The sequence below is a fragment of the Pogona vitticeps genome, chromosome 4 (genome assembly GCF_051106095.1).
Source record: "Pogona vitticeps strain Pit_001003342236 chromosome 4, PviZW2.1, whole genome shotgun sequence".
Classification (NCBI taxonomy): Eukaryota; Metazoa; Chordata; class Lepidosauria; order Squamata; family Agamidae; genus Pogona; species Pogona vitticeps.
Window position 1 is genome coordinate 239,921,649 of NC_135786.1, and position 27,746 is coordinate 239,949,394.

Here is a 27,746-nt window from a genome sequence, read left to right on the forward strand (position 1 = left end):
GGAAGCAGTGGAAGATAGGAGTGCCTGGCATGCTCTGGTCCATGTGGTCACGAAGAGTTAGACACGACTAAACAACGACAACGACAACGACCTCCTCCTCATGGGCTGTCTCCCTTTCTTGGCAGGCCTTTGGCGTATGTGCGTGCATGTCCCTTTCACCATGTACAGCCACAGGTGGCCGTAGCAGTCTGGTGCAGAAGTGCCCAAAAGTTGCTCGCTATTTGACAGAGCCACATCAGAGACCTACCACCCAACCCAATGAAGATGGGTTGGCATGGAGGGAGGCTGCTTTGGTGCCACCTTGGCCATCCCTGGGAGTCCCGTTGGAGTCGGCCAGGGTTCATTAACTGGGTTCGTGCTTTGCACCTTCCTGGCCAGTTTGGCCTGGGCCCAGATTTGGGGGGGGGGGAGGCAAGAGAGCCATTTTCTGAGGTCCCAGCTTGGCATCACTGGGCAAGGTCAGGTTAGGTCTGGAACTTGTTTCTTGGAGCGCCTCGGGGGGGGGGGGGGAGAGAGAGACCCGGCTCGGCTCCCCAGAGATTTCTAAATGGCCCCTGGCGGCCTTGACCCTGTGACCCTCGGGGGGGGGGGGAGAGTCTTCTTCATCCTATTTTTTCTTTTCACCCAATATCACCACAAAATGTCATGCAGGAAAGAGCATGGCTGTGGCCCGCATCTTGGTCCGAAGGGGCTCAGCACCCTCTCTTAGGGAGCGCTGGACTGGGTGGACAGAAGTGGGGGGCAGGTCTGAAGTGCTGTGAGGATGGGGGGCAGGGGGCTGGCGGCACCGTGGGGTTGCCCACTGCTGTTCACGGGGCTGCGTGGGCTCCGTCAGCACCCCCAGAACAGCCACTTTGGGGGACTGGAATCCCGCCCACTGGGCCTGCCTCCCCCCTTGCCGCTGCCAGAGCCTTTCATCCCAGAGAGAGAGAGAGGAAAGCGGGGGGGGGGGTTGGAAGGGAACAAAAGGGCATTGAGAGCCACAGACTGGCTTTTGTCCTGCTGCCTGGCAGGTGTGCCGCACCTGGGTGGGTGGGTGGGTTGGGGGCAGGTGGAAGCAGAGGGAGCCTGGAGGTCTACCTTCAACCAGGCAGGTGGGAGGCCAGAACCCCCCCCCCCCAATGGGTCCCATATAGCCTCATCCTGAGGATGGAGTCAGACAGACTTTGCTAGAGTGATCACGCTCTCAGCTGTTTCTGCCCTCGTCTCTGGGTGAAAGAACCAGATGCACAGCCTCCCCCCTGCAGGAGCCGGGGTGTGCGTGCGTGCGCGTGCTTAGGACCCCCAGATGCTGCTCCAGGACCATTTCTTTCTTTCTTGGCTGGAGAGTCAGTGCCAGCCGAGGGGCACCCAGGAGCACTCCCGCCCTCCCTTGGCCAGCTTCCCTGGGGGGGCAGCTTGGCCAGTCAGTCGGGGGGGGGGGGCTTCTTCAAGATCAGGGTATTTGGTGATATTTGGTGTGAACGTCTGCCAATGGCTGCCCAGGTCCTCAGAGGCAGCGGCTTGAGCTGTTCCCAATAAATCACGTACACCTGATCAGACTCCCGAGGCTTTCAGGGGCTGTCCAGCTTTTGGCTGTTTTTATTGGGGGGGGGGAGACCCAGGGAGGTGCTCCCGGTTGGGCCAGGTCAGCTGAAGGCCCTCCTCTAATCGCCCTCATCTCAAGAGAGAGCCCCCCCTCCACTTTCAGGTAGATAGAGGCTGCTCAGGTGTCTTGACCCCTCCCAGGACCGCATCAGCAGCCACTATCACTCCTCCTCCTCCTTGCTGTGGGATTGGTTGCCTGCCCCCCCACCCCTGCTGCCCCCCAATCCTGGCTGGGTTCTGAGCCCCATATAACCGAGCCCTTGGTGGCGGCTGCCTCTTTGCACGCAGGGCGTCTCCACCCCGCAGCCTGGATCGTTGCGTTCAGTTCAGCATCAGCTGCACCCAAGAGGAGACTATGCGGGTGCCACCGAGGTGGGTGCCGGGGTCTAGGGCAGCTTGGCCTGAGAGTGGGGGGGGGGACCTGCTGGGATGGGCAGGAGGGGGAGATTGGGGAAGGAAGATCTGGGCTCCCCCCACAGCAGAGGCCAGGAGAAGAGCGTCCTTCTTCCTCCTCGGATCCGCCTGGGCTCGCCGCCTACCCCAAAGGGCAGTGTGGGGCTCACCTTCTCCATTGGGTGCTGCAGGTGGGCCGGTCCGTGCCTGGAGAGGGAAGAGGGCTGAGGCCCCTCGGCTTGCTTAGCTCAGGGAGTCTCTAGCCAGTGAGGCTGGGCAGCCAGAGGCGGCCCTCCCTGGCTGGCCTGCAGCCCATGCCCCTACTCGCAGGCAGGATTTAAGCAGGCCCCCCTGCTCCCCGCCCCCCCCGGACCTTAAGTCCTGAAGTGGCTTCACTTAATATTTTTGGCACTAGGAACCCTTACAATAAATACCCCTGTAAGGCTGACCCCTGCAGAACATCTGGGAGGCCAAGAGAGTGGAGATCTCTCTCTCTCTCTCTCACACACACACACACACACACACACACACAGAGCCCACTCACAGCTCCTCTTCTTTCTTGCAGGTTCCTCTTGTTCACCGCCGTGGCTGTGGTCCTGATCCTGGCCATTGTGGTTGCAGATGGTGAGATTCAATCAGCACCTCCATCCCACACTCAAAGGGGATCCCATGGAGGACAGCCCAGGGGTGCTGGGGGGGTGTGGGGGGGTGGGGGAGAAAGAGAGAGCAAGAGGGAGCACATAGGTACAGTGGTTGTGAAAACAAATGCCCAGCCACACCGTAGAGACAGATCCTGGAGCTAAGCCTTCGTGGTCCAAACCCTTGGAGACGCATGAAATCTTTGCCGTTCATCATCACCACCACCCTCGTCTTAGAACTGGAAAGCTGGAAGGAGCCCCTCTGGACCACTGAGCCCAGCTCCTCTCAAGGAGGCCCAGTGGGGGGAATCGAACTCCCCACCTCGGGCTCCGCAGGCAGAGAATCCTCAGCCACGGAGCTGTCCAGCTGTTCATGAACCTTTCAGAGGGGCAATGGTTCAAGGTGAGGGAGAAAGGGGGGGAGGAAAGGAGACACAAGAAATCCAGGGCTGGGGCAAGCACTGCTTGGCAAGGGTGTGTGTTTTTAGCGCCATCCAGCCACGCCTTCCTGCCTTATGGGACCCGCTCGAGGTTTTTCCCCAGGTCTTCTTCCCACCCCCACCCCCTCTGTTTCCATGGCCCAGGAGGGATTTGAACCCAGGTCTCCAGAGTCCTGGTCAAAGCTTCTGTCCACTGCCCCTAAGGGGCTCAGCATGAAGGCTTAGAAGTGGGTCTAGTCTTGTGGAGGCGGATCAGCACGGATCCTGCAGACGTACTGGGGGGGGGTTGGAGGGGGCAGGCAGGCCATGCTGGGCGAAGGAGGCCACTTCGGGCTGATCCTGCTACATGGCTCCTTGTAGGTTGGACCTGTTGCAGGGTGACGATCCATCGCCCGCATTCAAGCCACAGGTTGGAGCTCCTCGATAGGCCCATGGTGACCCCCCCACAGCTGGAAGGGCCTCCTCCTGACATCAGATTCCTCTCATTTTCATCTGACGGGCAGAGACTGGGCTGCTTCCCCCCCCCCCAGTTGAAGGGCAGAAAAGGGCATTGTTTGTCAAGCGGGGGGGGGACACATCCTGATCACAGGCAGAGCAAAGTCCCTCCCAAACAGCCCCTCCCTGCTCTTAGGATGGCCAAATTATATAAAGCTACTGCCTACTCGTGTAAAGTTGTCCTGAGATGTTCAAATGGGTTTTGGCACGTGTATTTCTGTTTAAAAGTAGCTTCATTTAGCCACAGGGTTTAATTGCATTTTACTGTATTTATTCTCTAGTGTTGCTCTGTTTTCATTGCCTATTGTAAACTGCCCGGTGGCAACACTAATGGGGCAAAATATAGGGATGGAAAGAGAGAGAGAAAGAGGGGGAGGTTGTTCGTTCCCTGCCAAGCAAGGTGCGAATGGATCTTGGGAGGGTGTGTGTGCGCGCGCGCCTTAGGACCTTTTTTTTTTCTCTCTCCCACCTTCTCCACAGAACCCTTGACTTCTCCAGACCCCACTTCCCCGGGGGGCAGCCAGACCCCAGGTATGTATGCCTAAGGGGGTTTTCCACCCCTGGTGGAGGGAACCAGGCTGGGCGGCACAAGGAGGGCGGCTTTCCTTTCCCAGCGGATCACCCGGCTTGCCTGGGGAGCGAACAGGGCTCCCCCCCCCTTCCCGTGGGAAAGCTCAGCTCAGCTCCCGAGCAGTCAGTGGCTGTGAAGATCTGTCCTGCGACTCGGGAGGAAGAGGGAACAGGGCAGCCGCTTGCCAGGAGGGGCGGCAAAGGGTTCGAGAGCCCTCGGGGGCTCAGAGCCCCAATCTCTGAACGAAGGGGTGGCCCCGGGAAATGCCCACCCCCCCACCCCACCCCCCCACTCCTTCAGGCGCATCACGCTCCATGGGCCCCGTCCAAGCCCTCTCGCGCTCTCTTCTCAGAACCTCTGGTGAATTCAGAGCCCGTCCTCTCTGGCAAATCTGAGGCCTCAGGAGAAAGTAAGTGAAATCTTGGCCGAGGGAGGGAGATTGGGTGGAAGACAAGGGGGGGCGCCTGGGCTTGGGAACACACGCACGCCCCTCAAGAGAGAGAGAGGAGGTCCTGCCATGAACAGAAAGAAATCCGTGCCCGATTAATGCATGTTGGTTCCATTCCTTTGGCCGCCTCCCAGTCAGTTTGCACGTAGACAGGCTCAGGTTCCATCCACCCCCCCCCAAAAAAAAACACTGCAAAGCCCCGAACGGGGAGCCTTGGAGCCTTCCAGGGAGCTACGGCTGCCGGTCCCTCCGAGAAGAGCCCGCAGGGAGAAAAGAGGCTGGAAGGTTGGGGGGGGGGGGGGGAAAGAAGCAGGCATTCTTTAACTCCTCTGTCTTCCTGCCCACAGGTGAGATCGGAAGCCCCCTGGAACCACAGGTTACCACAGGTGTGTCTGGCTAGGCAGGTGGTGGGGCCCCCTCTCCCGGCCCCATTCACCCCACTGCCTACTTCTGGCACGGTCCCCATCAGGCCCCACCTCATGCCCACCTCCAGCAGTGGTATCCTTTCTTCCCTACTCTGGGGCAGAGGCGTGAAACCGCTGCCCCTTGGCTGACCTCCCTCCCTCCTGTCCCCCGGACAGGCGTGGCCCCCATGAGCTTTGCAGGGGCCGACCGATCCCACACAGGCGAAGGGAACGCGGATCCTGCCAACGGCGATGCCTCCAACCTGGGCTCCTTCAGCGCCGACCTCCTGCCGGGAGACAGCCAGAGCGGTAGGCCAGCCTGGACGCCAAGGGCGGGAGGGAGGGGGCTTCCTTCCCCACCTCTGGGCCAGTGACCGCTTCCCGGGAGACCTCTCCCCCCCCAAGGCCTCCCTTCACTGGCCCAGGAAGGAAAAGAAGGGGGCAGAGGCGGCCTTGGAGGTCCAGGGCTGGTCCTCCCGTGACCCGCCTGACCCCAAAGGCCCAGGCCTGGCACGCAGGAGAGTCTCCGCTCTTGTGTCTTCTTCCTTCCTCCTCCCAGGTCCTGCCCTGGACGCAGCCGCTCAGTCTCACGAGTCCCAAGAGAGTAAGTGGCTCCTAGGTTTGGGTTCTCAAGAGGCCACCGAGGAGGCTGTGCCCCCCCCATGGGGTGTGGAGGGCTCTGGCTTAGGTTGGGGGACAGGGAGGAGGGCTGCCGGGGACCCACCGCCTGGCTCCGGCCATGACCTGTAGCCTCTCCCCCGGCAGGCTTGGACCACGAGGTGGACTCGGAGGAGGCCCTGGCCTCTCAAGGTAAGCGTCGCCCTCGGAAGGGCCAGCAGCGCCCAGCTGAGTCCGGGGCCAGAGTCAGCGCGCGGGGGGGGGACTTCCCAGGAATCCTGGCGGCCGGGGGTCCTCTGCCCAGGTTTCGTGCCACGTCTCTCGCTTGGTCCTGGCGCCTCACCCGTTGGCTGGGGTGCCCAGAGGCTCAAGGCTGCCTCAGCATTTGCCAACCCCAGCACGATGAGACAACCCCCCCCCCCGGGCCCCTGAGGTTCCCGGGCCCTTTCCGAGGAGCAGAGGGTCAGTTCTGGGTGTGCCCCTTCTGGGGAGGAGGCTCCTTGAAGCTCTTTCCGATTCCTGTTAGGGCAAGGGGTCCAGTGCTGACCCCCTGCCCACAGAGATCCGAGGCTGGTCCCTTGCGTCCTTCTCCTGCCAAGGAAGAGGATGGCAGCTTCCCCTCGGCCCAAGGGCTTCCTCAGGACCGGAGGGGGACAGCGGCCAAGGTATGACCCGCTGGCTGACCTGCTGCTTCTCTTTCTTCTCCACAGGCATGTGAAGAGTGCGGTGACCTCTTTCTTCTCCTCTTCCTCCACCACCCGCCGCAACCCTTCCTGATGTTCCAGAGAGGCCCCAGCAGAGAGGTCCTCCTTCCCCTGCGCCAGCGGGCACCTTCGCTTCTTCCTGCCGCAAGCCCCCTGCTCCAGAGCCATCCCCACCCAGCCTCCCTCCTCTACTCCCGGCCCCATGGCTCCTGCAATGGCTGGCCTCCCCATTCACTGGTCTGCTTGCAAACAGGACGGATCCAGGGGTGGGGCAGGAGGAGCGGACGAGGCCTCCAGCTCCTCCGACTGAGCAAAGGGGCCCTTTCGGCATCCCCTCTTCCTCCCTGTCCAGAAGGATCCCCCTCGTGCCCGGAGGGATGGCTCTGGGCAAGAAGGAACCCCACGTCCGGTCTGTCTGTCCCCTCCACCCAGTCCCAAACACCGGCTCCCTTCCGATGAGCTCCCTGCCAAAGCCATCGCCCGAGGCCCCCAAAGGAGAGAGCAGGCAAGAACCAAGAGGCTGCCTCCAGGCTCCAAAGCGCCAGATCCCCAAACGGCCAGCCGTCCTCAGCCGGATGCCCCCGAGTCCGCCTGGTGGAGAGGACACCGGCCTCCCAAACCCACTCCGGGCTGGCTTTGAGCAAAGGCCAGGCTGTCCCTCGGCCCAAGGCAGGATCCTCTCAGGAGCAAGCGGACAGACCTCCTGCTCCCGTCACAGGCTCTGACCTCTTTCTCCTGCTGGCCACTGACCCTCCTCTCCCTGGACAAGCCACGTTGGAGGAAGGCCGGCTGTGGGCGGTCAGTTCCTCTCCGGCCAAATCCTGGCGAGCCCCCCTGGGATCTCTTGGGCAACCACCGCCAGGAACCACAACCGCTGGCTATGCCAGCTAGAATGGATGGGAGGCATCGCTGGACAACAGCTGGAAGACGGCACGTCTCCCAGCCTTGCTCGGAAGGGCGGGGACCCCCTGGGTTGCTCCCATCCCAGCTAACCTGGGGACAGATGTGATGTGATCTGTGGGTCCTGCTTGGCAAACCCCGCATCCCTCATCTAGATTCTCACTGGTGACATTTCTGGGAGCAAAGGGCAAGAGGGACAACCGGGGGCTGCAAAGGGCTTTTAAAAAATTCCCCAGGACGCTTTCTGAGGATATTCCTGGGCCCTGTGTCAGAACAGGGGGAAGGGAGAAGGTGGAAAGCCACACTCTCCCTCTTATTCCCCAAGCTCTCTGGGGAAGTTGGCAGCCCCATAAGGTAGCGGTGAGCCAGCAACCTCTTGGGTTTCCTGCCCAGCTGCCTTTCTTTCCATGAAGGCTGGGAACACGGCAAGCACATGCCCGGGTCAAAGCGCCATCCAAGGGAGCTCCAGCAGCAGGTTGGGCAGCCAGCCTCTCGGTTCTCCCTGACCCAGCAAGCAGGGTGGCCACCCAGAGGGCAGCTGGGGCTGGAAAGAAGCCTGGATGTCCCCCGAGGTCTTTGATCCCCGCAGCCAGTAGCCCAAGTCCATCGCCCATGTCTGTTCCCTTGGGCTGGGAAAGGGTTGCAAGGGTAGCAAAAATGGAGCCAAGCTGTGGGAATCCAGCGGGTTGTCAGCCTCTTGGCTTGATCCTCTTCTGGGTCCCCCCTTTCAGCGCTCACAGTTCTACCTGCAGGCTGGTGCCCCCCCCCCCGCGCGCGCCTTTGCCGCCTCTAGAAACCTCTCTCTGGGCCCAGGCGTGCCTGGTGCTCGATGGCGGCCATCCAGGAGAGAGCAGGGGGAGGAAGGCTCTCCGCTCTACACTGCAGTGCATCATCATCATCATCATCGTTTTTCCCCTGGAGGAGGGGTTTCGGTTACCTGTACCCTAGAGAGCTCCGGCAGGGGCCAGGCTCTCTGATGGGTGCAGGTGGAAGGAGGGGGTGCTGCTTGCCAGGGGTGCGGGGCACGGCTGGCCTTGCAGCTCTTTGGGGTTTTTCTTAGAGGTGTCCTGTAGCGATGGGGCCCACCTGTCTTTTCTGTTGCTCTCTCGGCACTCTGTCTGTGCTGCCTTTCTTCTTGTTCAATAAAAGACAAGCAACCTGGCTGGAGTGAGTGTCCGAGCAGCCCAAAGGGGCGGGCGGGGGGCGGGCAGGCCAGCTGGCTCTGTCTGAGGGCTGGCCAGGCGGGCCCAATGCACAGCGTCTCGGAGGTGGTCGTGGCTCAGCCCTGCTCTCTTCCTCCCCCCCCCCAAGTGACCTGGCTCCGCTTGCCAGAGACAGGGTTGAGGGTGAAACCACAAGCAACGGACCCGCTGCTTTCTTCTGCTTGGGACCTGAGCGCTCGCTCTTCAGCTCCATCCTGGCCCTAGCCATGGGCGGCTGGGATGATGTTGCCTCTCTTGGGGGGGGGGTCTTCCTCCCCCCCCCCCCACACACACACACAGACACCCGCCAAGAGGGAGGTTTGCTGAGTCCCAAGGCAGAGGCCAGCTTTCCGCTTGCAGAAGGCAGTGGAACGCAGCGGAAGAAAGAAGCCCTGCTCCCTTCCAAAGGCTGGATCTGATCTGAAAGGCACGGGGGGGGCCCACGATCACAGCTGCCACTCTCCCCAACAGCTGGGAAGGGGCTTCTTCCCAGGCACACGAAGGCAGGTGACCAGAGTGGGTGGGTGGGTGGGGAGAGTCCACGCATGTTGGCACACACTCAAACGGGTCACTTCATCAGGAGAAGGGGGGGGACACCCGAGGGGGGGGGCTCTCCTGCTCCTGCTGCAGCCGACGCTCGGGGAGGGTCGAGGGCCACGTGGCAGTCCCAGACCCAGGCCCGACGTCTGTTTCCACCGTGCATCGTTCACGACAAAGTGAACCCCACCTTCCTCCTGGAGGAGCAAGATGGGCCTGGCTAGGGTTGAGGGGACGGCACGAAGGGCAAACGTCCAGCAGAGCTGCCCCCCCCAGGCAAGGGGCCACAAGGAAGGCCTGGGCCACAGCCACGGCCCTGCCCCTCCCTCAACTCGTGGCCTCCCTCCAGCTCAGGCGCCCCACTTCGCAGCCGCTGCTTCAAGTCTCTGGAGCATCGCAGGACGTTGGGGGCCACGGGGGGGGGGCAGTCCAGATGCCCTCCCCGTGGCCCCCAGAGCCCAAATTATGGGGGGCAGGAAAGGGGGCTCCTCCCACAGGAGGGTCCCTGGCACCCAAGGTCTGGGCAGCGCTCACTCCTCCTCCTCCTCTTTGCAGCCGGCGGCCAACGGGCCAGGAACACCGAGGGGGGGGGTGTCCACTTGACCCACTTGTGAAGAAACAGAAAAACGACAAGGCTGAGGAAGGGAGGGGTCGTTTCATACAGATATATATTTGAATATGCATATATAGATATTTATATAGAAGGAGGGAGAGAGGGAGGGAGTCAGGAGGGGGTTTCTCTCATGTAAAAATCCAAAATACAATTTTCTTCTAATAACAATCAAAGTGTAAATGTACAAATCCTTTACTGCTAAGCGAAGGAAAACAAACCCCACAGGGGAAGAACAGGAGGGGGGGGGACTTCTCACAATGGTGCCCCACAAGAGAGAGGAGCACCCAGGACTGCAGACGTCACAAAAGGCCCCAGCCCTGGAGCCCAGGAGAACCTGCCCAGTCGTCTCGAGAAACCAACGAGTCCATCCGGGGGGGGGGGGGTCGGGGAGGGAGGGAGGGAAGGAAGGGGCCAGGCCTCCTCCTCCTCCTCCCCCTCCCCAGCCCCTCTAGGCCCCCGCCTGGGGCCCCTCCTTCCTTACTGCCTGGAGCTCAGACTAGTACGGCCAGTTTGGGGGCCCCCCAGGGAACCCCCAACCAGAAGCCCACTGCAGGCGCCCCCCCCCCCAATTCTGCTACTCCTCACAAGAGACCACCGCACGCCTGCCGGAGCCGCCGTCAGCCACGGAGGGGGGAGGATGAGCCGCCTTGTTCAGCACACACGCAGACAACCCCCCGGGAAGCCAAAGAGAGCGAGAGGCGGAAGAAGCCCTTCCCGAGGCCGGAGCAAAGCGAGGCAGCCGCTGGCGGGCCGGGCGCCCCGTGCAGGTGTGGCCTTAGGGCACGGCCGGATCCTTGGGCCTGGGGTGCTCTGTCCCGGAGAGGAGGGGGGCGGTGGGGTCCTCCAGGTAGTCCTCCCCCTCCGTGAAGCCAGGCCCCTCCCCCAGCTCAAAGAAGATGGGCACCTCCCCGCTGCCCACGTCCACGGAGCTCGAGTCCACGAGGAAGAGGGGCTGGGCCGTGTAGTGCACCAGCTGCTTGCCTGGAGAAGGAAGACGAGAAAGACCCACATCCCCCAAGTTGGGATTGTTGCTTGTCGGTGGGGTGGGGTGTGTGGGGTGGGCCCTAAGCCGGGAGCCTTGCAGGTGGGCCGGCCAGCCGGGGCAGGTCGGAGGGACAGCGGGAGACCTGCGGTGGAGCCTCAGCCAAGCAGGGCCCGGGGCAGAGGCTGCCCGCTGGACCGCAAGTGCGAAAGGAGGACACGCCAGTCCCCTGCCGTGTGTGCGCCCGCGGGCCTCCCCCACCCTCATGAGGGACAGCATGCTGCATGGCCCTTTGCTGCAACACGGTCGGGGGTCCTGATCCGGCAACTGAGCAAGGAGAAAAGGACCTGGGGCCACGGTGTAAGAGAGGGAGGGAGGCAGGGGAGCAAGAGGAGCGTCGCGGTGGAGAGCAGAGCTCCCCCACCCACCTGTGTCTGCTGAGGCGTCTTCAGCCTCTGGCGGCTTCTGCTGCTCTTGGGAGGAGAGGAGGTCTTGGATCTGCAAAGACAGGCAGGCGGGCGGGGTGAGCTGGGCAGCGGCCGGCGCCACAAAGGCTACCAGGAGTCACCCTTGCCAGTCTCTCCAACAGCTTTGCACGGGAAGGGGTCGGTAAGTGACCTTCCCCAGCCGGCTGGGCTTTGGCAACTTCCCAGCAACCCAGGCAGCAGGAGACCCCGTGGTGGATTGGGTCACTCCTTCCAAGCTCCTGTTCATGTCAATGGGGACTGGACGGGCCGTCTCCTCCGTCAAAGCAGCCCCTCTCCCCAAGGCTTGCCCTTCTGGGAGACCACCCAGCCCTGCTTCTCCCCTCCACCCTTGGGAGAGCCAGCCAGGGGCTCCCAGGGGAAGAGGTGATGCTTCTCTGAGCTGACAAAGGGAGCGCCCGCTAGAATCCCACCAACATTACCCCCTGCCAACGAGGCCAAGAAGCCCAACGCTGCCTTGGGAAGGGCCCAACCATCACCTCGTTAAGGCACTCGGGGGGGGGGGGGTCTTGAACATGAAGGAGGGACGCTGAGGACATGCCAACAGGAGGCCCTGCCAAAAAGGGGGGGGGGGACATCTCTCAGTTCGCCTGTCCCGTGGAAGGTCTGCAACAGCAAACTCACGCTGGCCAAACTGCTATCCAGATCCGGGAGGTTCATGTCGGCCACCGTCATAGAAGGGCTGAAGAGCTGTTGGCAGAGGGAAAGAAGGGGGTGGGGACAAGCGTTAGGAGGGGGACCCCTAGGTCATCGTATTCCCCCCCTTTCCCAGGCAGAACTCCCCAAGAGGAGGGCTTACGTCCAGCAGGGCGCTTGTGTCCACACTGAAGCTGTGGGTGCTCAGCATGGTCTGAAGGTTATCCAGGCTGGAATCGATGGTGTCGAGGTGCTCGTTCAGCTCGTTCCTGGGGGGGGGGGACGACAAAGAAGGGCCATGTGAGGGTCTGGGGCTCTGCCTGGGTTGGGGCTGGGTCCAGACTGGCCAAAGAGCAGTCGCTTCTTGGCTCTGTGCCCACCAACACCCCCTGCCCATGCCCGCAGGAGACCGCACTGCCCTTGGAAGGGGGGGCAGCCCGGAACAGCCACAACTGTTCAGGTGTGGAGAGCAGAGAAAAGGCACCTTCCCCCCCCGGCCCCCGATAAACAGCAGGGATGGGAACAGAAGCCACTCCCTCGGACCAAGTCAGACCAGCAGACCACCTGCCTCAGCCCAGCCCAACCAGCATTAACTGTGTGCCAGGATTTCAGACAGCAGCTTTTCGTAGCTCTGCCTGACAAGTCATGCCGGAGTGGAATTCACTCTCCGTGTGGCTCTTCTGTGCTTCCCAGAGATGCCACTTCCACCTTCCCTCTGCCAAGGATGGTTCGGGAGTTCCTGAGCCCACAGAGCCCACCCCTTGTGCTCCGAGCACCTGTCCCATGGGGGGGGGATTGGGGGGGTGCAGTGAGGCCTCAGAACCGCCTTTGGCCAAAGGAGCCTGTTTGGACTGGCGCTGGGGTCCATCCCAGCCCTGGGGGCCCCAGGCTTTTGAACTGGAGAAAGCGCGGTCTCAGTGCAGGCGATGGAAGGGGTGTGGTTCTCTCCACGCAAAGCAGATGCTTCCTTCCCCCCATAAGCTCTGATGTCTCTTGTTGGGGAGGGGGCGCACAATGCACAACCAAAGGCTTCAAGATACAGAGGATGTCAAATGGAGCTTTTGCACCTCAGGAGCACACAGAGAATTCTGCCTGCCCGCCCGCCTGCCTGCCCAGCCCGGCCCTCCCCTTCCTCAGCACTGAGCACATCACACGCGGTCATCAGGAAGACTCCGCGGGCCAGACGGGGCAAAAATGCCAGGCTCCTCCGGGGCCCCTCTGGGAACCCCCCCCCCGTGTGCCGTTCCCCTCCTAGCCTGAAGCCCACCCACAGGGGAGGAAGCTCTGCCCGCTCACGGCTCCCCCTCCGTGAACAGCAAAGGCAGAGAAGGAGCAGCAAGCGCTGGAGATGCTAACCCTTGTGGCGTTCTGCAGTGCAGTGAGGAAGAGGAAGGCCTGGGAAAGAGGCAGGTGACCTCTGACATCTGCGGAGGACGAGCCAAACTGAAAGAGACAAAGAGGAGAGGAAGACCTCGAGGGCGGCCCTTCAGGGACGGAAGGGCGGGCGGTTGCTTCCAAAGGCGAGGAAAAGCGGCAGGAGGGAGGGGCCACGCCAGGGCTGGGGCTGGGCACCAGGCCCTCCACCAGCCTCAGAAAAGCCTCGGGGGTCTCTCTCCCTGCAGGGCAGGGAACAGCAAACCAGGGCAGGCAAGCCTGGCACAGGAGAAAGAAACAAGGGCAGCCCGTGTCACGCAGTAAGCTGATGCCTCTGTGGCACCAGTTTCAGCCCAAGAGGTTTGGGGGCACCCACAGCATCTGCATCCCACCAAAGAGGAATTCCAGCACCTTCAGCCCAGCCAGTGGTTTCCCTGACGTCCTGCTAGCCTTTTTCCAAGACAGAAAAGCTCCCTCGGAGGAAGGCTCTGGCTGCCTCTCCCCACCCTTACACCCTTTGCCCCCTCCCAGGCGGCCAAAGACGCCTCCGCCAGAGGGAGAGATGCCCGGAGCCTCCCATGCCAGAGTCAGCTGGTCAGATCAGAGCTGCCACCCCACTCACAGGCCCAAAGGAGGCCTAGCTGCGGGCGAGGGAGACGGGTGCTGGGCATTCTCCCTAGGCTGGACAGAGGCTTCTCCTCGGCAGGGCTGGGTCGCTCACATGCACAGGACGGCCCAAGTGGAGACCGCCAGGGGTGCAGAGCCATGGCGGTCCACCAGGCCCTGGAGCCCAGAGAGGCCTCGGTCTGGCGCAAGCAGAGAGGGGTCCAAGAACGAAGGTGGGTCGCTGTGGGCGAGAGGTGGGAAAGAGGGCAGGAGACAGGAGAGAACTTGCATCAGGGGGCAGAGAAAAGCAGCACAGGGAACCTGCCAGAGGTCTTGGAACGCATAAGCCAGGTGAGCAAGAAGGGCAAGCGAAGAAACCCAGAGTGTTCACAGAGCAGGGCCAGGCCGTGTCTGGCGGTCAGTAACAGAGGGGTCAGGAAGTCAAAAGGACCTCCCTGGAGTGCGAAGCAGGAAGGAGCCTGGAGTGAGTGGAGGGTCTGTTTCTTGGAACTCAGGGAGGGAAGGTCCCCCTGGTTTGCAGTGTACCAAAATCAGCAGCGGAGAAGAACGTAGCCTCCACCCAGGCTTGGAGCAGCTGCTGTTCAGAAAGCTAAGCCCTGGCATGTCTTCAGCAGAAGTCAGCAGGAGGCGGCGCACTGGCAAAGGCTGGCGCCTGCTCCGGGTGCTGCAGGAAGCCCCTTTGTTCTCCATGCCATGGGAAGGGGGAGAGGAGTCCATCTAGCATACGGTGGGGGTGGGTGGGAAGGGGCCTTAGGGGCCGAAGCGCTCAGCACTTGGGCCAGTCCTAAACTCTGACACGGTTGGACGAGGCTCCCCGGCCAACCTGCCCCGCTCCTTACTTGTCAAGGCAGGCGACGCTGAGGCACTTTTCTGCGGGCGGCGGCTGTCCGGCGCTGTCGCTAGCCGAAGACGCTCGGGGGCCGTCAGGGGCATCCTCCTGCAAGATGGAGTCGATGAAGGTGGAGGGCGAGAGAGGGGTCTCAGCCGCGGGGGCACCGACAGGGTTGGCTTCCTCAACAGGGGGGCTGCAGGAGGGGCTGGGGGGCTCCTCTTTGATACGAATCAAAGGGCTTTGCCTAAGACAGACGAGAGAGAGAAAGAGAAAAAAGAAGGCGCCAGGCTTTCTGTCATCAGGCTGCAGAGGCCGAATGCCCCACGATGAGAAACCACAGTTCCCCGAGAGAGCCAGGATGGGAACAGGAGCCAGGTCGGGAGAGGGTTCTGCTGTCTTTCCTCTGCCCTCCTGCAAGCTGCCCGCCTTTCCCTCTGAGCCCCCAACACCCCCCCCCCAGCCTGGCTTCTCTGCCAGGGGATTTTGAAAAAGAGAGAGTGGGGGGGGGGAATGGGTTTTTCTGGCAGATGGAAACTCCCTTTAGCACCTACACTCTCCCCCCCCCAAAAGGCTCAATTAGACCCACAGGAATGGTCACTAGGTATAAAAGAACAAAGCAACGATGGCCCATTCAAGCAAAGCATCTGGTTCCCATTTCAAAGCAACGTCCAGGACGGCTCCTGGCAGAGGCACAGGAACAAAAGGCAATAAAGAGCGGCGGTGGGGAGGCAGCCCCCTCCCTGTGCCAGCGGTATTCACCCGGAATACACTGAGGCTCCAGGGCTGGAGGGCGGGGGGAGACAGAGAGACAGGACGGAGGCAGGAGGCCTTGGCTTTCTCGACTAGGAACAAAAAGGCGCCCTGCTCGCTCTGGGAATTTCCAGGTTTCAGGGATCAGTGGCTGAGCTGGGATGAGGACCAAGACGGTGATTTCATAATTTTGAGGAGCGGAGGATACAGAGAGCAGACGTGAGTGGACGGGACAACCTGTGCCCGCCAGCCGTCCCCACTGCCGGAGCAATTTTCTTTTATTTCTCTGATGCCTCGGCTGCCCTTCTCCAGATAAGAAAGCTCAGGCCCCGGGTGGACGGCTGGCCAAGAAGGCTGTTGAGTGACGCAGCACGCATCTTCCGGCCAGAGCAGGTCTGTCCACGGTCAAGGAAAGCACACAGGACGTCCGCATCCCGTGCCCTTAGAGGAAACTCGTTTGCATCATCCTTGGGGCTGTCACGCACCCGGAGACACCTCCAGACATCCACTCACTTTGACATCACGCCGTGAAGCAGAAGCTGAGGCAAAGGCAAACAGCCCTCAAAGAGACAGGCTCCTTCAATGGGAATGGAGAGCAGGGCTGCTTCTCCCAGGGAGGGGGCCTGGCGCTCAGATGCTCACAGAGGGCCACCGTGATTTGGAATCAGCTCCAACATGCCCAGGGAAGATCTTGGGTGTTGCCCTGGGACAGCCACCTCTGAATCTCGGCTGGAAAGCCAAGCCCTTTCTGAATCGAAAGGAACTTGCCAAGAATCAGCTTTAAAATCAAAAAGAAGAAGTCGAGTTTCCAGCCACCCGGGGTGGGCCCACAAGCTCAGTCCATCCCAGGGCAATGCCATTCAAGGAGAACCTTGGCCAGGATGTGAGCCAACCACACCCTGGTTGGGCCTAAATTGCAGGCTCAGCTGGGCAACATCCAGACGTCCAGGGCCCGCGCTCACCCTTCCTTAGACTGTGGAGAGCTGCATCTCCTCCCTCGACCCGGACTTGTCTCCTGGATTTTTTAGTACAAAGAAGGCTTTAGAAGGCTTTATCCCCCCAAAAGCAAATAGAGCCAAAGGCCACCATTGGAAAGTGTGCTCCTCCTCCTGTGAAGGGGCACCGTTGGCCCTTCACAGGAGACAGACACGTACCTTTCTTCGTCGATGCTGCTGTTCGGGGAGGCCGAGGGGCTGGACGGGGCCAGTTCCGTCACATCAGAGATGACGGGGCCAGAGTTAGCCGAGGGGTCGGGGGAATACAAGTTCGAACCACTGTACGCTGGGGAGGAAGCCTGGAAGGGAAACGGAGAGGATGCCAAAGAGGCCCTGCACCCGGGAAGCCAAAAGAGATTTTTCTGCAAAGCCCATCGTGACTAGACTCCTCCTGGAGTTGGGGTTTACATCCGAGGAACCTGTTGCAGGTCACGGTGGCTCCATGACCAGACGCTGGGGCACCTCTTGGTTGCATGCCTGATCGCACGACACACTGTCCACCTGAGAGGGGCTCCTCCCCATCATGGCAACACTGTGGCACCTCAGGTGAACACCCATAGGATCCCCAGCAACTTAGAAAAGAAGAAGCACCCCCCGCCTGAAAATGGCCCCTTTGGGAATTAAGCTTAGGAACAAAAAAGGACCTCCCATTGGCATCAATGGGCTGTGTGTTTACCTTCCAAAGTTTAGATGTCATATTGGGGAACAGGGATAAAGAGGAGGGGACCGCAGCCAGGGAGGGGTGCCACGAGACAGGAAGTGACAGAGTGAGGCAATAAAGGAGAGTGAAGAGAAAGGAAAACTGGGAGGGGAGCGCCGAATGGCACGAAGGGCTGGCTGAGGAATGAGTGGGGTTTGTGCTGGCACGTGAATGGATAGCTTGGCTGCCATGGGTGCAGGAAGGAACGACCCGTGAAGTGGAAGGAGTCTCTGGATCTGGAGGCACGCACACACGCCACCAGCAGGCAGTCCCCAACGGAGCGCGCCAGTGGCTGCTCAGGCCCACTGGAGCCGGTAGGGCAGAAGGCAGGGTTATCATCAGCAGAGCCAGCCCCACCCTCCACCCAGACTAGGAGGGTTAAGTGGGTGGTGCCCACAGGGTGCAAACCACACAGGGCGCCCACCTCTATGGTGGACGGTCCTGGGGGCCAGGCGGGTCCTCCACCTGGCTGAGAGGATGGACCAGCCGGCTGAAGAAGCCAAGGAGCAGCGCTCAGGGACCCTGGTGGGGACCCTCTGGTGGTGGCCCTCCTTCAGCACAAGCTCAGTACTTACAGAGAACGGGGATGGGGCGTGGACGTGCTCCAGAGAGTACTGGCGGCCATATTTGGGCAGGGAATGGGCCGAACTGCCATCGTTCAACATCAGGGGGCTGGAAGAGAAAGCAAGAGAGGCGTGAGGCACAGAGGCCTTCCTGGTGGACAGAAAGAAGAGGTGAGTCAGCTATTGGGGAGGGCACTGTGCCAGGACACATACCTGCACCTCAGAAGGTCACCATCCCCGCACAATTTTACAAAGCACAGCCACAAACGCAAGTTGTGAGACCGCTCGGGGTGGCTTACCACCTACCCAGCCCTTGAAACAGCAGCTCCTTGGGTCAAGGGTCTCCGGGCCACGTCCTACCTAGGACCCAGTGTCTCCGTCCTGAATGTGGGCCAATCCCTTCTACCTGTACCCTGGGCGTGTCACGCGTCTCATGAATCAGAGTCTGGACCCCAGGTCAGGGCTGGAAAAGGCAGATGCCCTTTCCTTCAGTACACTGTGGTGGCACACTCAGAACATCCTGGGGGGTGGAAGCTGGACCAGACCCAAGGCCTTGTCCATCCTGCCACCCCTTTTTGCTGCCATGGCCAACCCAATGCCCCTCGGAAAGAGCCCCACAGGAGAAGCAGGAGCTCCAGTGAGCCAGTTCCGCTGGGGACCCCACACCCACCCTCAGAGGAGTCCTCCATTGCCCCTTTCAAGATGCCTTAAGCTGGACACGAACACAGCACCTTGAGAAAGCAAATCCTGTCACCCAAGGCCGTGGCAGGAATCCTGGAGTATGGGAGAGCCACCCAGCCCAGCCCAACAGATCACACGTCTCTCCTGAGTAACTACACAGATGCACTTCCTCAAAAGGGGAAGGGAGAGAGACAGAGTGTGTGTGTGGTGTGCGTGCGTGCGTGCGTGTGTGTGTGTGTGTGTGTGTGTGTGTGTGAGAGAGAGAGAGAGAGAGAGAAACATCCCCATACAGGAAGAGCACGCTGATTCTTCTCAGGAGCAAGCAAACAAATAAAAGTATACAATAAAAGGCATAGTGATATAAACTGAGCAGAAACGCGACTGCAGGAGGAAACACAGTAAGGACTTAAGGAGGGGAAAAAAACCGGGAGAGACCCAGACAGAGGCCAGGCTGCAAGGGGCAAGCTGAGAGGAAGTCAAGAGAGTCAGTGGCGAGAGGAGAATCTTCCTAGTGGGGTTTATCAAAGCCATGGATAGACAGCGTGGCTGTCAGAATCACAGGGACCTCCGCCTGCCTCTGAGGTGACCCACTGTGTGTGTTCTTGGATGCCACAGGATTCTATCATGCCCATGCAAGCGCTCTTCCCTGGCCACTCTTTGACTGTCAGCAGAAAAGGTTCTCCTGGGCAAGAGGACTTGTTCCCAGGCCAGCTGACCTCTTGGGCTGAGCCCCGCCAGCCGCTCGCTGCACCCTGTGGCCCACTTACATTTTTCTCTTCACCCCAAGGATACGGTTCGACTGCACCAAGGAAATCAAGAACTGGATCAGCTGTGGGAATAGAGAAAGAGAAGCCTGTTAAGAGGGTCGCCAGCCCTGCCAAGGGGGAGCTAAAAATCAGCCTTGAGGGGAGCACCTGGGAGGGAGTCCTTCGCCTGCCAACCCACCAGCCCGTCTCACAGAGTTATCAACACCAAGTAATTTTCCAGAACCTGGTAGAGCTGGACTCAGGCCAGTCCTGTCCAAGGCACGCAGGTGAGGATCTGCCAGCTGTCCCTCTGCTGACACCTCTCCAAACTGCCGCTCAAACTCTTGAGCCTTCTCTGTTGTTCAACATCAAGAGATGACCCGAGAGGTCTTACAGATTCCTTGACAATCTCTCTCTCTCTCTCTCTCTCTCTCTCTCACACACACACACACACACACACAGAGAGAGAGAGAGGTCCCCTTTTCTTTGGCAGGCAGCCCAGGAGAAACCAGGCAAGGGTGCAAGAAGAGGAGAAGGGGCTGAGCTCACCTTATTGACCACCTTCTGCTGCTGGGTGTGCTTCTGCCGCAAACTGGCCACCTCCCGCCACAGGGCCTCATTCTCACTGGAAGAAAGGAAACAGTCACTGTGACCTGGCCCGCCCGGGAGACCCTGGGACGCGTCCCCCTTCCTCCTGACACTGTACAAAAGCACACATCCTTTCCATCCATCCATCCATCCACCCACCCAGCTTGACTGTTATCCTATTGCCACTGCAGCAACAGCCCAAGTCCCCTCATGCAGAGAGGACTAATGGAGATGGGCAGGCCCCGTGGAGGCTGCTGAAAAGCAGGAGGAGGAGGAGGAGGAGGAAGTGGCCAGCGAGCTGGCCAGTCCCAGGAAGCCCAGTGCCCTCTCCCAAGAGGGTGGCTGTGTGTCTCAGAGAGCAAGCAGGTCGACCACAGGGGCATCATTCTCTGGCAGAAGAAAGTAGGCTCTAGCATCCTTCCCCACCAACATTTGAAGGATTCTGGGTACTTCCCCCCCAATGTGTGTAAGCAGGAGGTCCTACCACAAGGTTCAAGCTGAAAGTTAGGAAAACCTCCCCGATGGCTCAAGTCATTCGTCGCAGAGGCCATGTCACATTCCAAAAATAATCTCAAATATCTCCCCAACTCACTGGAAGCCCTTTCCCCGGGACCCCACTGAACGTACCAATGAAGGGGGCCGGCCTCTCCTGATGATCTTAATGCCCGGGTAGGCTCATAAAGGGAGACCCGGTCTTTGAGGCAGCGCAGTCCCAAGTCTGTTAGGGCTCTATAGGTTAGAACCAGCACATACAGCACGAGACAGCCATTGGGGCAGGATGGAACAAAGGCATGTGTGATGGTGGATGGGTACAGAGGCAGCACACGGGCCTCTCTCAGAGGCGTTCATGAACAAGAGGTCTTGCATCTTAGAAATGCCACAAAGGGATTCAGGGCATCTTAAAGACAAACCAACCTGATTCGGCATAAACTGGTATGGGCTGTCATGCCAAATACCTATACCTCCTCATCAAGGTTTGAGGCCAGTAGTTCCCAACCTCAGGCAACCCAGGCGTCCTTGAACTGCAATTCCCAGAAGCCTACACCACCAACTGTGCTGGCGAGGGTTTCTGGGTATTGCAGTTCAAGAACTCCTGGATTACCCAAACTTGAGGATCACAGCACGAGAAGACTCTGCTGTAACTAACTCACACAGGGATCACGCCTACTTCCACCAAGTTCTACCCGTGTCACTCGCGCAAGTCAGGAGGTGAGGCTGAGGAGCCTAACGCTGAGGGAGGCCCAGAAAGAAAAGACAAGAAATCGGGCCTTCTCGGCGGTGGCTCCTCGCTTCTGGAATAACCTTCCCCCTGACATTCGCGCGGCTCCCTCGCTGGGTATTTTCAAAAAGCAACTAAAAACATTGATGTTTCGGCAGGCCTTCCCCTCAGCTAAATCCTGATCTTCCCTTTTTCTTCTCTCCTAGTGTTTGCCCCATTTTGTCTAACGTTTTCCCCCTTATTTAAAATTGTTTTAATTATATTGTTATATGTCTGTTGTAAGCCGCCTAGAGTGGTCCTGAGGGACTAGATAGGCGGGATATAAATAAATAAATAAATAAATAAATAAATAAATAAATAAATAATGGAAACATTTGTCCAAGACGGGCAAAATAGCCTTGTAAAGGTTCCTTTACAAGCCCTGTAGAGATAAGCTAGACAGGAAGACTGAGAGGAACCACCACCACCCCCAACACCTTGGTCTGCCCCTTTCATGGCAGAGTCTAGGCCAATACTGAGTACTCTCCAACTGTGGTTTGCAAGCACAGAGCCAAGCCCTGGGCATACAGCTTGAATGCCTCTTGGTAGGGTTGTGGCTGCCAGGCCTGGTGCTGAGCACAACACGCACCCCTGGGAGCCCACCAGCACTTTGCAAAAGGCACATCAGGATGAGGGTGAAAAGGCGGTCTGTGGTGCCAGACCCTGGCAATCCCATGGGGGCACCTTTTAAGAAAGGCAGGTGGGCAGAGAGTGGCAGTTTATGCCCACTGGATAAATAAAACCTCCCTAAGATCTTTTCATTGCTCCAGCCGGGACGCCTTTGAAGCCAGCCTCTAAAAACTCTTCACTGCCATTTAATTGCCCCATAAAACAGCGAGCCAGAGAAAGCCTCCAGTCTTGGTTTCCCTTCACCTGCCTGAAGTGGTTTTTAACTCTTTGCAGGCCTTGTGAAACCATCAGTCCTTCAGGCCCTTTTCTGAAAACTCGGAAGCCACCAGAGCAGTCGAATGAACGTTTGTTGTTTGGGTGAAGAACCACGGGTAGAGGGAGTTGGAAGGAAGCCTCCCTCGTGGTTCTTTGCGTGCTGATGACGAGGTCAGTGCCAGCTCCTGGAGGCACTGTCCAGGCACCCTCTGTTCACAAAGAAGGCTTGGGCTCCCACCGCCCTCCGGAAGGCAGGCGAGACCTTGCTCCCTTCCTTCCAGTCTTGGCAGAGTTCTGCAGCCAGAGAAGCTGCCGGCCACCCGCCAGACCCTCCCCTCCCAGGCACACAGAGTCGGCATCTCTTAAGTGACAAGAGATTCAATGCTTTCTGGAGCACCTCAGTAAGAGAAGGCCCAATTTCTGCTGGCAGGAACCCTGAGTAAAAGGAGGATTCCACAAGGAGAGTTTGGTCCACACACCCCATCCTACATCTCCATATTGTGACTCAGATGTCTGAGGAAGTGGACAATGTTCCATGAAAACTTGCAATAAAACACAGTAGTTTAAGGTGCCACATCTTTCTGTTTTCGTTTTGAGTTCCTTGCTGAAATGCTTGCACAGACTAACATAGCGACAACTCCAAAAACTACATCTCATCCTGTGCCATAAGGCGGTGTGCCTCTTTTTCTATTAAATGGATATTTCTTGACCCAGCAAGGGGAAAAAACTACACATGCCTATAAACACAGAAAGCACTTGACTGTTGTGGGTGCAGAAGCAATAGCCCTCGTCTGCCGCACATGCTTTGCAAGAAGGGAGGAACAGACTGAGCCCCCCCTTGCACCCCAAGCCTCCCCCTTGTTCTCACCCACCCACATCGGCCGGAATGTCAGCCGGGCTCTGGCTCTGAAGGCCTGGCAAGGAGCACACGTTAACCCTCAGCCAGGGGCGTGCGTGTCACAAGGCCAGGGTCCCCAGACAGCCTGGGGATAGCCCCTGGGTCAAGGCCTTCTTCTTTGTAGGCTGGAGGGCCGTACCGGACGATGAACAGACAACCAGCGGCTGAACGACTGAGGACTTTGAGCAGCTCACAGAGCGCTCCTGAAGAAGAGCAGCCGCCCCGGCTCAACCTGCCAAGTTTATTTTGCATTCATCTTTTGTTTAAAGAGGAGCACAGACAGAGCCCACGGTAGCGTCTGCATCAAGTCCAGGACTGGGGAGGCACCATCTTCTCAAGCTGCTAAAATCAGCAGCTTCTGCACAAGGGAAAGCAAGGGTGCAGCAGGTGGTTTCCGTCCGCGTACTGGCATTAAAAAAAAAAACAAACCTCAAGAGAACTGGAAGCTTATTTTATTCAGATTCTGTAAAAAGAGTTTCCTCCACGGTGGCCATTACCGAAGCTCCTCGAAGGATCCGCGGTGGAAGACGACGCCATTGAGGCCACGGCTCCTCGGAGTGGCGCAGCTGAGCCCTCTGCCCTCCCCTCCTTGCCCTGCACAATATTACAAATGATCAAAGAGACTGTAAGGGGGGGAATGGGGAGCAGCGCCGGAAGATCAGAGAGGGGCTTGCTTCCCAGCACCCGCCCACCTTATCAAAGGCTTGGCGGAAGGCCATGAGCCAGAGGCGCGCTTCCTCAGGAGGCTGATCTGGGAAGAAGGGCAAGGCCAGCCCGACTGGAAAAAGCCCAGGCGACGCACCCCCTGGGCCAGGGCAGACGCGGACAAAACCAGAGCGAGCCCTGGAAAGGAAAAGGGCCTTGCTGAGAGATCCGCTCTCCCTTCTTGACGGCCTTTGTCCTGCCCCCTTCTGACTTGCCGGGAGGGGAAGCGACGTTCTCCCCAGAGCTGAGGAACAGCCAGGCTGTCATACAGGTCCCTGGGCTCTAGCACGAAGGAGCCCTTAAAGGGAAAAGCTCCACCAACCCAGATGACGGCAATGCACAGGCAGGTTGGCATGAGAACAGGCACCCCCTTCCCATGAAGGGCAAGGAGAACAAACCGATCCGTTCTGAAGGAAATCAACCCCGAGTGCTCCCTGGAAGGACAGATCCTGAAGCTGAGGCTCCGGTACTTTGGCCATCCAATGAGAAGAAAAGACTCCTTGGAAAAGACCCTGATGTTGGGAAAGTGTGAAGGCAAGAGGAGAAGGGGACGAGAGAGGACGAGACGGTTGGACAGTGTCTGCAAAGCAACCAATGTAATGCGCTCTACGTGGGGCTGCCTTTGAGGCTGTTGCGGAAACTTCAGGTGGTGCAGAATGCGGCGGCCAGACTCCTCAGCGGGGTGAAAAAATTCCAACACATCTCACCCACTCTGGCCGCATTGCATTGGCTGCCCATCAGATTCCGCATCGACTTCAAAGTGTTGACGCTTACGTACAAAGCCCTAAACGGTTTAGGGCCTCGATACTTGGCGGAACGCCTTCTACCACCAAGATCTACCCGTGTCACTCGCGCGAGCCAGGAGGTGAGGCTGAGGAGCCTAACGCCGAGGGAGGCCCGGAAAGAAAAGACAAGAAATCGGGCCTTCTCGGCGGTGGCTCCTCGCCTCTGGAACAACCTTCCCCCTGATATTCGTGCGGCCCCCTCGCTCGGTATTTTCAAAAAGCAATTAAAAACATTGATGTTTCGGCAGGCCTTCCCTCCTAGTTAATTCCTTATCCCCTTCTCTTTTCTTTCCTAATGTTTTAACCCAATGGTTGTAAGTTTTCTATTATGTACTCCTTTGTTTTTATAGTGTTATCCCATGTTGTAAGCCGCCTAGAGTGGTCTATCGACTAGATAGGCGGGATATAAATAAAATAAATAATAATAATAATAATAATAACCAACATGAATTTGACCCAACTCTGGGAGGCATTGGAAGACAGGAGGGCCTGGCTTGCTCTGGTCCATGGGGGTCACAAAGGGTCGGACACAACTAAACGACTAAACCACAACAGGCTGTCTGGGGCTTCAAACGTAAGCCATGGCAAAGACGAACTGTGTTCAGAAAAGGAGCTCAAGCAGAACCACTCTTCCAGTGGCTGTGATCTATGCCTGTTCCCATCCAGGAGTTCCTGCCCCTGGAGGTACTTCCAAGTGTTAGCGGCTACCCTTCGTGGAGGGACCCTTCCTGCAGGCCTTTGAGTCCTCTGGACACGGGTTCAGGAGAACTCTGAACGGTCAGTTTCATCAACAGTCTACCCTGTGTGACTCTTTTGCTGCTGACTGCATTTAATTGTTAAAAGCCTCCATCTTAAGTAAAAAATACAAACTTTACCATGATTTGATGGTTGTTGTGGGTTTTTCGGGCTCTGTTCTGAAAGTTGTTCTTCCTGACGTTTCGCCAGTCTCTGTGGCCATGGACATCTTCAGAAGACAGGAGTAGGAACTCTTGTCTATGCTCTGTTGCAATTTGTTGATCATGATTTGCATTTTTTACTTCCTATTTTATTTATTTACTTTACAGGCCTCCTTTCTCCCAGCTTGACTCTGAGATTTTCAAAATGGGAGGCAAATTTAGTATTTGGCCAATCCCTGCAGGGAGTGATCAGTTGTGAGTTGCAGCGCTGAAGGGCTTTGCCAGGCGAAGCAGGATATATTTTTCAGGGAAAAAAAGTATACTCCCCCCTTCTACCCAAAATGCCCCAAGCTGCAAGCAGCAATCTTAAAACGATGAAATACAATGAGGCTTCCAACAGCAACAATATAATAAAAGACAGGCAGATCGTACGGCATATAACATACCCAACCATTAGCGGAACTGGTCTCAGCCAGACAGCAAAACACAGTCTGAAGTGGAGGCAACTGACTAGCCTGCGAGGACAATGAAGCCTAAATTCAGAAGCCATCTCGAGACAGGTCCTTGCTGTCTTGTCTCAGCAGCTTCTGCCATAGCCGGGGCAGCTTTAACAGCAGCACTGTCCTCCTGAGTGACCGCTAAGGACCAGAGGCAAACTGCACTGGAATGTGTCCGCCGTTACCCTCCAGGGGCATCGAGCTGCTGGTGTGACACAATGGAAAGCTGGGCAAAGCAGCCCTTGGAGGGGGTGCGGGTGTTTTGCCAGCATTTCCTGCCGGTTAGACATCTTCTAGGATGGCCCCTCCTCAGGGGACGCGCTGCAAGCCAGGCTCCACAGAGAGTGGCTCCAAGCCCTCTTCTCCTGCTAGAGAGTATGGCTGACATTTCCCCCTTGGAACCGGCAAGACCAGCGCCTGCCTGTGAGGGGCTGGGGCGGGTGGCCCAAAGGAGGGCGAGAGATGCTGGCTGCTCACCCAGCACTCTCTGGGACTCCTTTGGGGCAAGGGGCAAAGTGCACGGCCACTTGGGGTCCAAGGCAAGCTCCCTCGGCCTGCAGACCAGCAGCTTCCCCTCCAGAGGCACAGCATGTCCTGGCACACACCCCCCAGGCCACTGCCAGTAACGTCTTGCCCATCTGCACCACCCCCACTCCAGCACAGCCAGTAAAACCAGCTTCAGATGACCTCAAGCAGTGAGTAAGCTCCCAGCACAGCTGCACAAGAGGAAGCCGGGGTGGGGAAAGTCCCAAGCTCAGCGAGAGCACACTGAGCACTTTACTTGGAGCCCACAAAAGTGTCTCCAGGACCAAGCAGATGGTTGAATCCTGGCCAGCCAATTCCCCCCTGACCTGCAGAAGAGTGCAATGAGCAGAACAGCTGGAATCCATGGTGCATTGACCCACCCAGGGAGGCTACAACATGTGCACAGCATTGCAAGCGCCTCATTGAGAGGCCCTAAAAGCTCAGCCTGCAGCCTCTGTCTCAGGCAGGATCCGTCCCTCGAGGCCTGGCTCTTTCTGTCAGCTGGGGAGCTAGTTCAGACCAGCCAGCTGAGCATGGCAGGAGGAGCAGCAGTTCTGAATCCAGCAGCTGGTCGCCTTGTGGATTAGGGTGCTAGACCCCGTTCCCAGATGGGAAAGGTTGAGCCGCCTTCCTCTAGGGGCTGCGGGGGCTCCCAGGAATGCTGTCCACAACATGCTTGACCCCCCTTGCTTTCTCTGGAACTTAAGGAAAGGAGTCAGGAAGGCATAAGAACAGGCTGACCACCTGCTTCTGCAAGGCAAGGCGCAGGCAACTCAGGCTTCGCCTCTTCATGCTCTCTCTGATGCGTGGAGCCCCGATTAGCCAGGCAGCTCCTGGAAAGGAAGCCGGGGAATGTCCCCCAGAGGAGCCCTCCGGCCTGCTACGACCTCCAGGCCCAGAGAGGTCGGGACGGCTGAATCAACACAAGCCGTGCCCTTCATTAAGACAGGGCTTCCTCCCCCTGGGCGGCCCCTGTCAACGATGTCTCCTTTCCAAACCTCAAACAGCTAAATGTGTTTGCGTTCAGGGAGGGGCTCTTGTTATGAGTCAGTTTCCTTTTGACTCCAAAGGGGGTTGGGGGCGCACGTGGGGGCGTCAGCAGAACCTCTTTCTCCAAAGGGGTCAAGCCTGGAAGGAGACTTCTCTGCAGAACAGGTTTGCTACTGTCTTGGCAAAGCTACCTAAGGGGCTCCCCCGATAAGATGCATTTGACAAAGGAAGGTTGGACACTCCTGTCCCGACACCGGCCACCCTGTTCCCCACAGCAGGTGGTGAGGGAACAGCTAGCAAGAGCAGAGAGGCCCACTGGAACAACTGGGGCCAGGCCAAGGCAGGGAAAAGGCAGCCTTTCCTTCAGGGATGGAGCAGAATGGCTCCTGCAGGGACAGTGGGGATGGCAAGGCCAAGCCAAGCCTTCCTGCTTTCGTGAGGCAGAGGGCAACTGGGAGCAAGAGAGCCAAGGGAAGCCAGCGCTGAGGGTTTCCTACCCAAGCCGCTTGGGAGCCTCTGGCCACTGTGTCCCCACCTAGACCAATGACCATAACCTCTCTCGTCTCCCTCCTACAGAATCCCAAGGACTCATGGCTGTGTGGGGTCCTTCAGATGTCTCCATTTTACAGCCAAGACCTCCAAGAACCTTCCTTTTTTTCCAAAAAAAAAAAAAAATTAAACTACTAGGAATAGGGTAGGGAATACAAAAGGTAAAAGGAACTGTAAGGGATGGGAAAAGGGTTTTGAAGATAGGAGAACACAGAGTATACAATCATCCAATCTATTCATATTAAGTAT

At 58.5% G+C, this 27,746-nt stretch overlaps 2 protein-coding genes across 8 annotated transcripts in view; one reads left to right on the plus strand and one right to left on the minus strand.

Moving 5' to 3' along the window:
* The first annotated feature begins 1,048 nt into the window (after positions 1–1,048).
* Positions 1,049–8,359, plus strand: LOC144588739 (uncharacterized). 2 transcript variants are annotated; one of them, XM_078392103.1, is made up of 9 exons: positions 1,049–1,959; positions 2,546–2,604; positions 4,034–4,084; positions 4,477–4,533; positions 4,920–4,958; positions 5,154–5,285; positions 5,536–5,580; positions 5,742–5,786; positions 6,305–8,359. In XM_078392103.1, exons 1-9 carry the CDS (start codon positions 1,943–1,945, stop codon positions 6,310–6,312), a joined length of 453 nt encoding a protein of 150 aa, XP_078248229.1. In that variant the 5' UTR covers positions 1,049–1,942; the 3' UTR covers positions 6,313–8,359. The 2 variants fall into 2 exon arrangements, with proteins under 2 accessions (XP_078248229.1, XP_078248230.1); XM_078392104.1 differs by lacking the exons at positions 1,049–1,959; positions 2,546–2,604 and adding an exon at positions 2,701–3,021.
* A 1,229-nt stretch (positions 8,360–9,588) lies between these two features.
* The window catches only part of HSF1 (heat shock transcription factor 1), a 41,144-nt gene continuing 22,986 nt past the window's right edge, over positions 9,589–27,746 (minus strand). For 4 of the 6 annotated variants that reach the window (XM_078392093.1, XM_072999454.2, XM_020804488.3 and 1 more), the window contains exons 5-14: positions 19,471–19,546; positions 18,943–19,004; positions 17,507–17,603; positions 16,391–16,530; positions 14,494–14,730; positions 13,010–13,096; positions 11,817–11,922; positions 11,642–11,707; positions 10,961–11,030; positions 9,589–10,531 (exon numbers count right to left, since the gene is read on the minus strand). In XM_078392093.1, the coding sequence (XP_078248219.1) occupies positions 10,326–10,531; positions 10,961–11,030; positions 11,642–11,707; positions 11,817–11,922; positions 13,010–13,096; positions 14,494–14,730; positions 16,391–16,530; positions 17,507–17,603; positions 18,943–19,004; positions 19,471–19,546 (1,147 nt within the window). In that variant the 3' untranslated portion in view covers positions 9,589–10,325. The remainder of the gene's footprint in view (positions 10,532–10,960; positions 11,031–11,641; positions 11,708–11,816; positions 11,923–13,009; positions 13,097–14,493; positions 14,731–16,390; positions 16,531–17,506; positions 17,604–18,942; positions 19,005–19,470; positions 19,547–27,746) is intronic. The other 2 variants (XM_078392094.1, XM_020804490.3) reach the window with 1 other exon arrangement.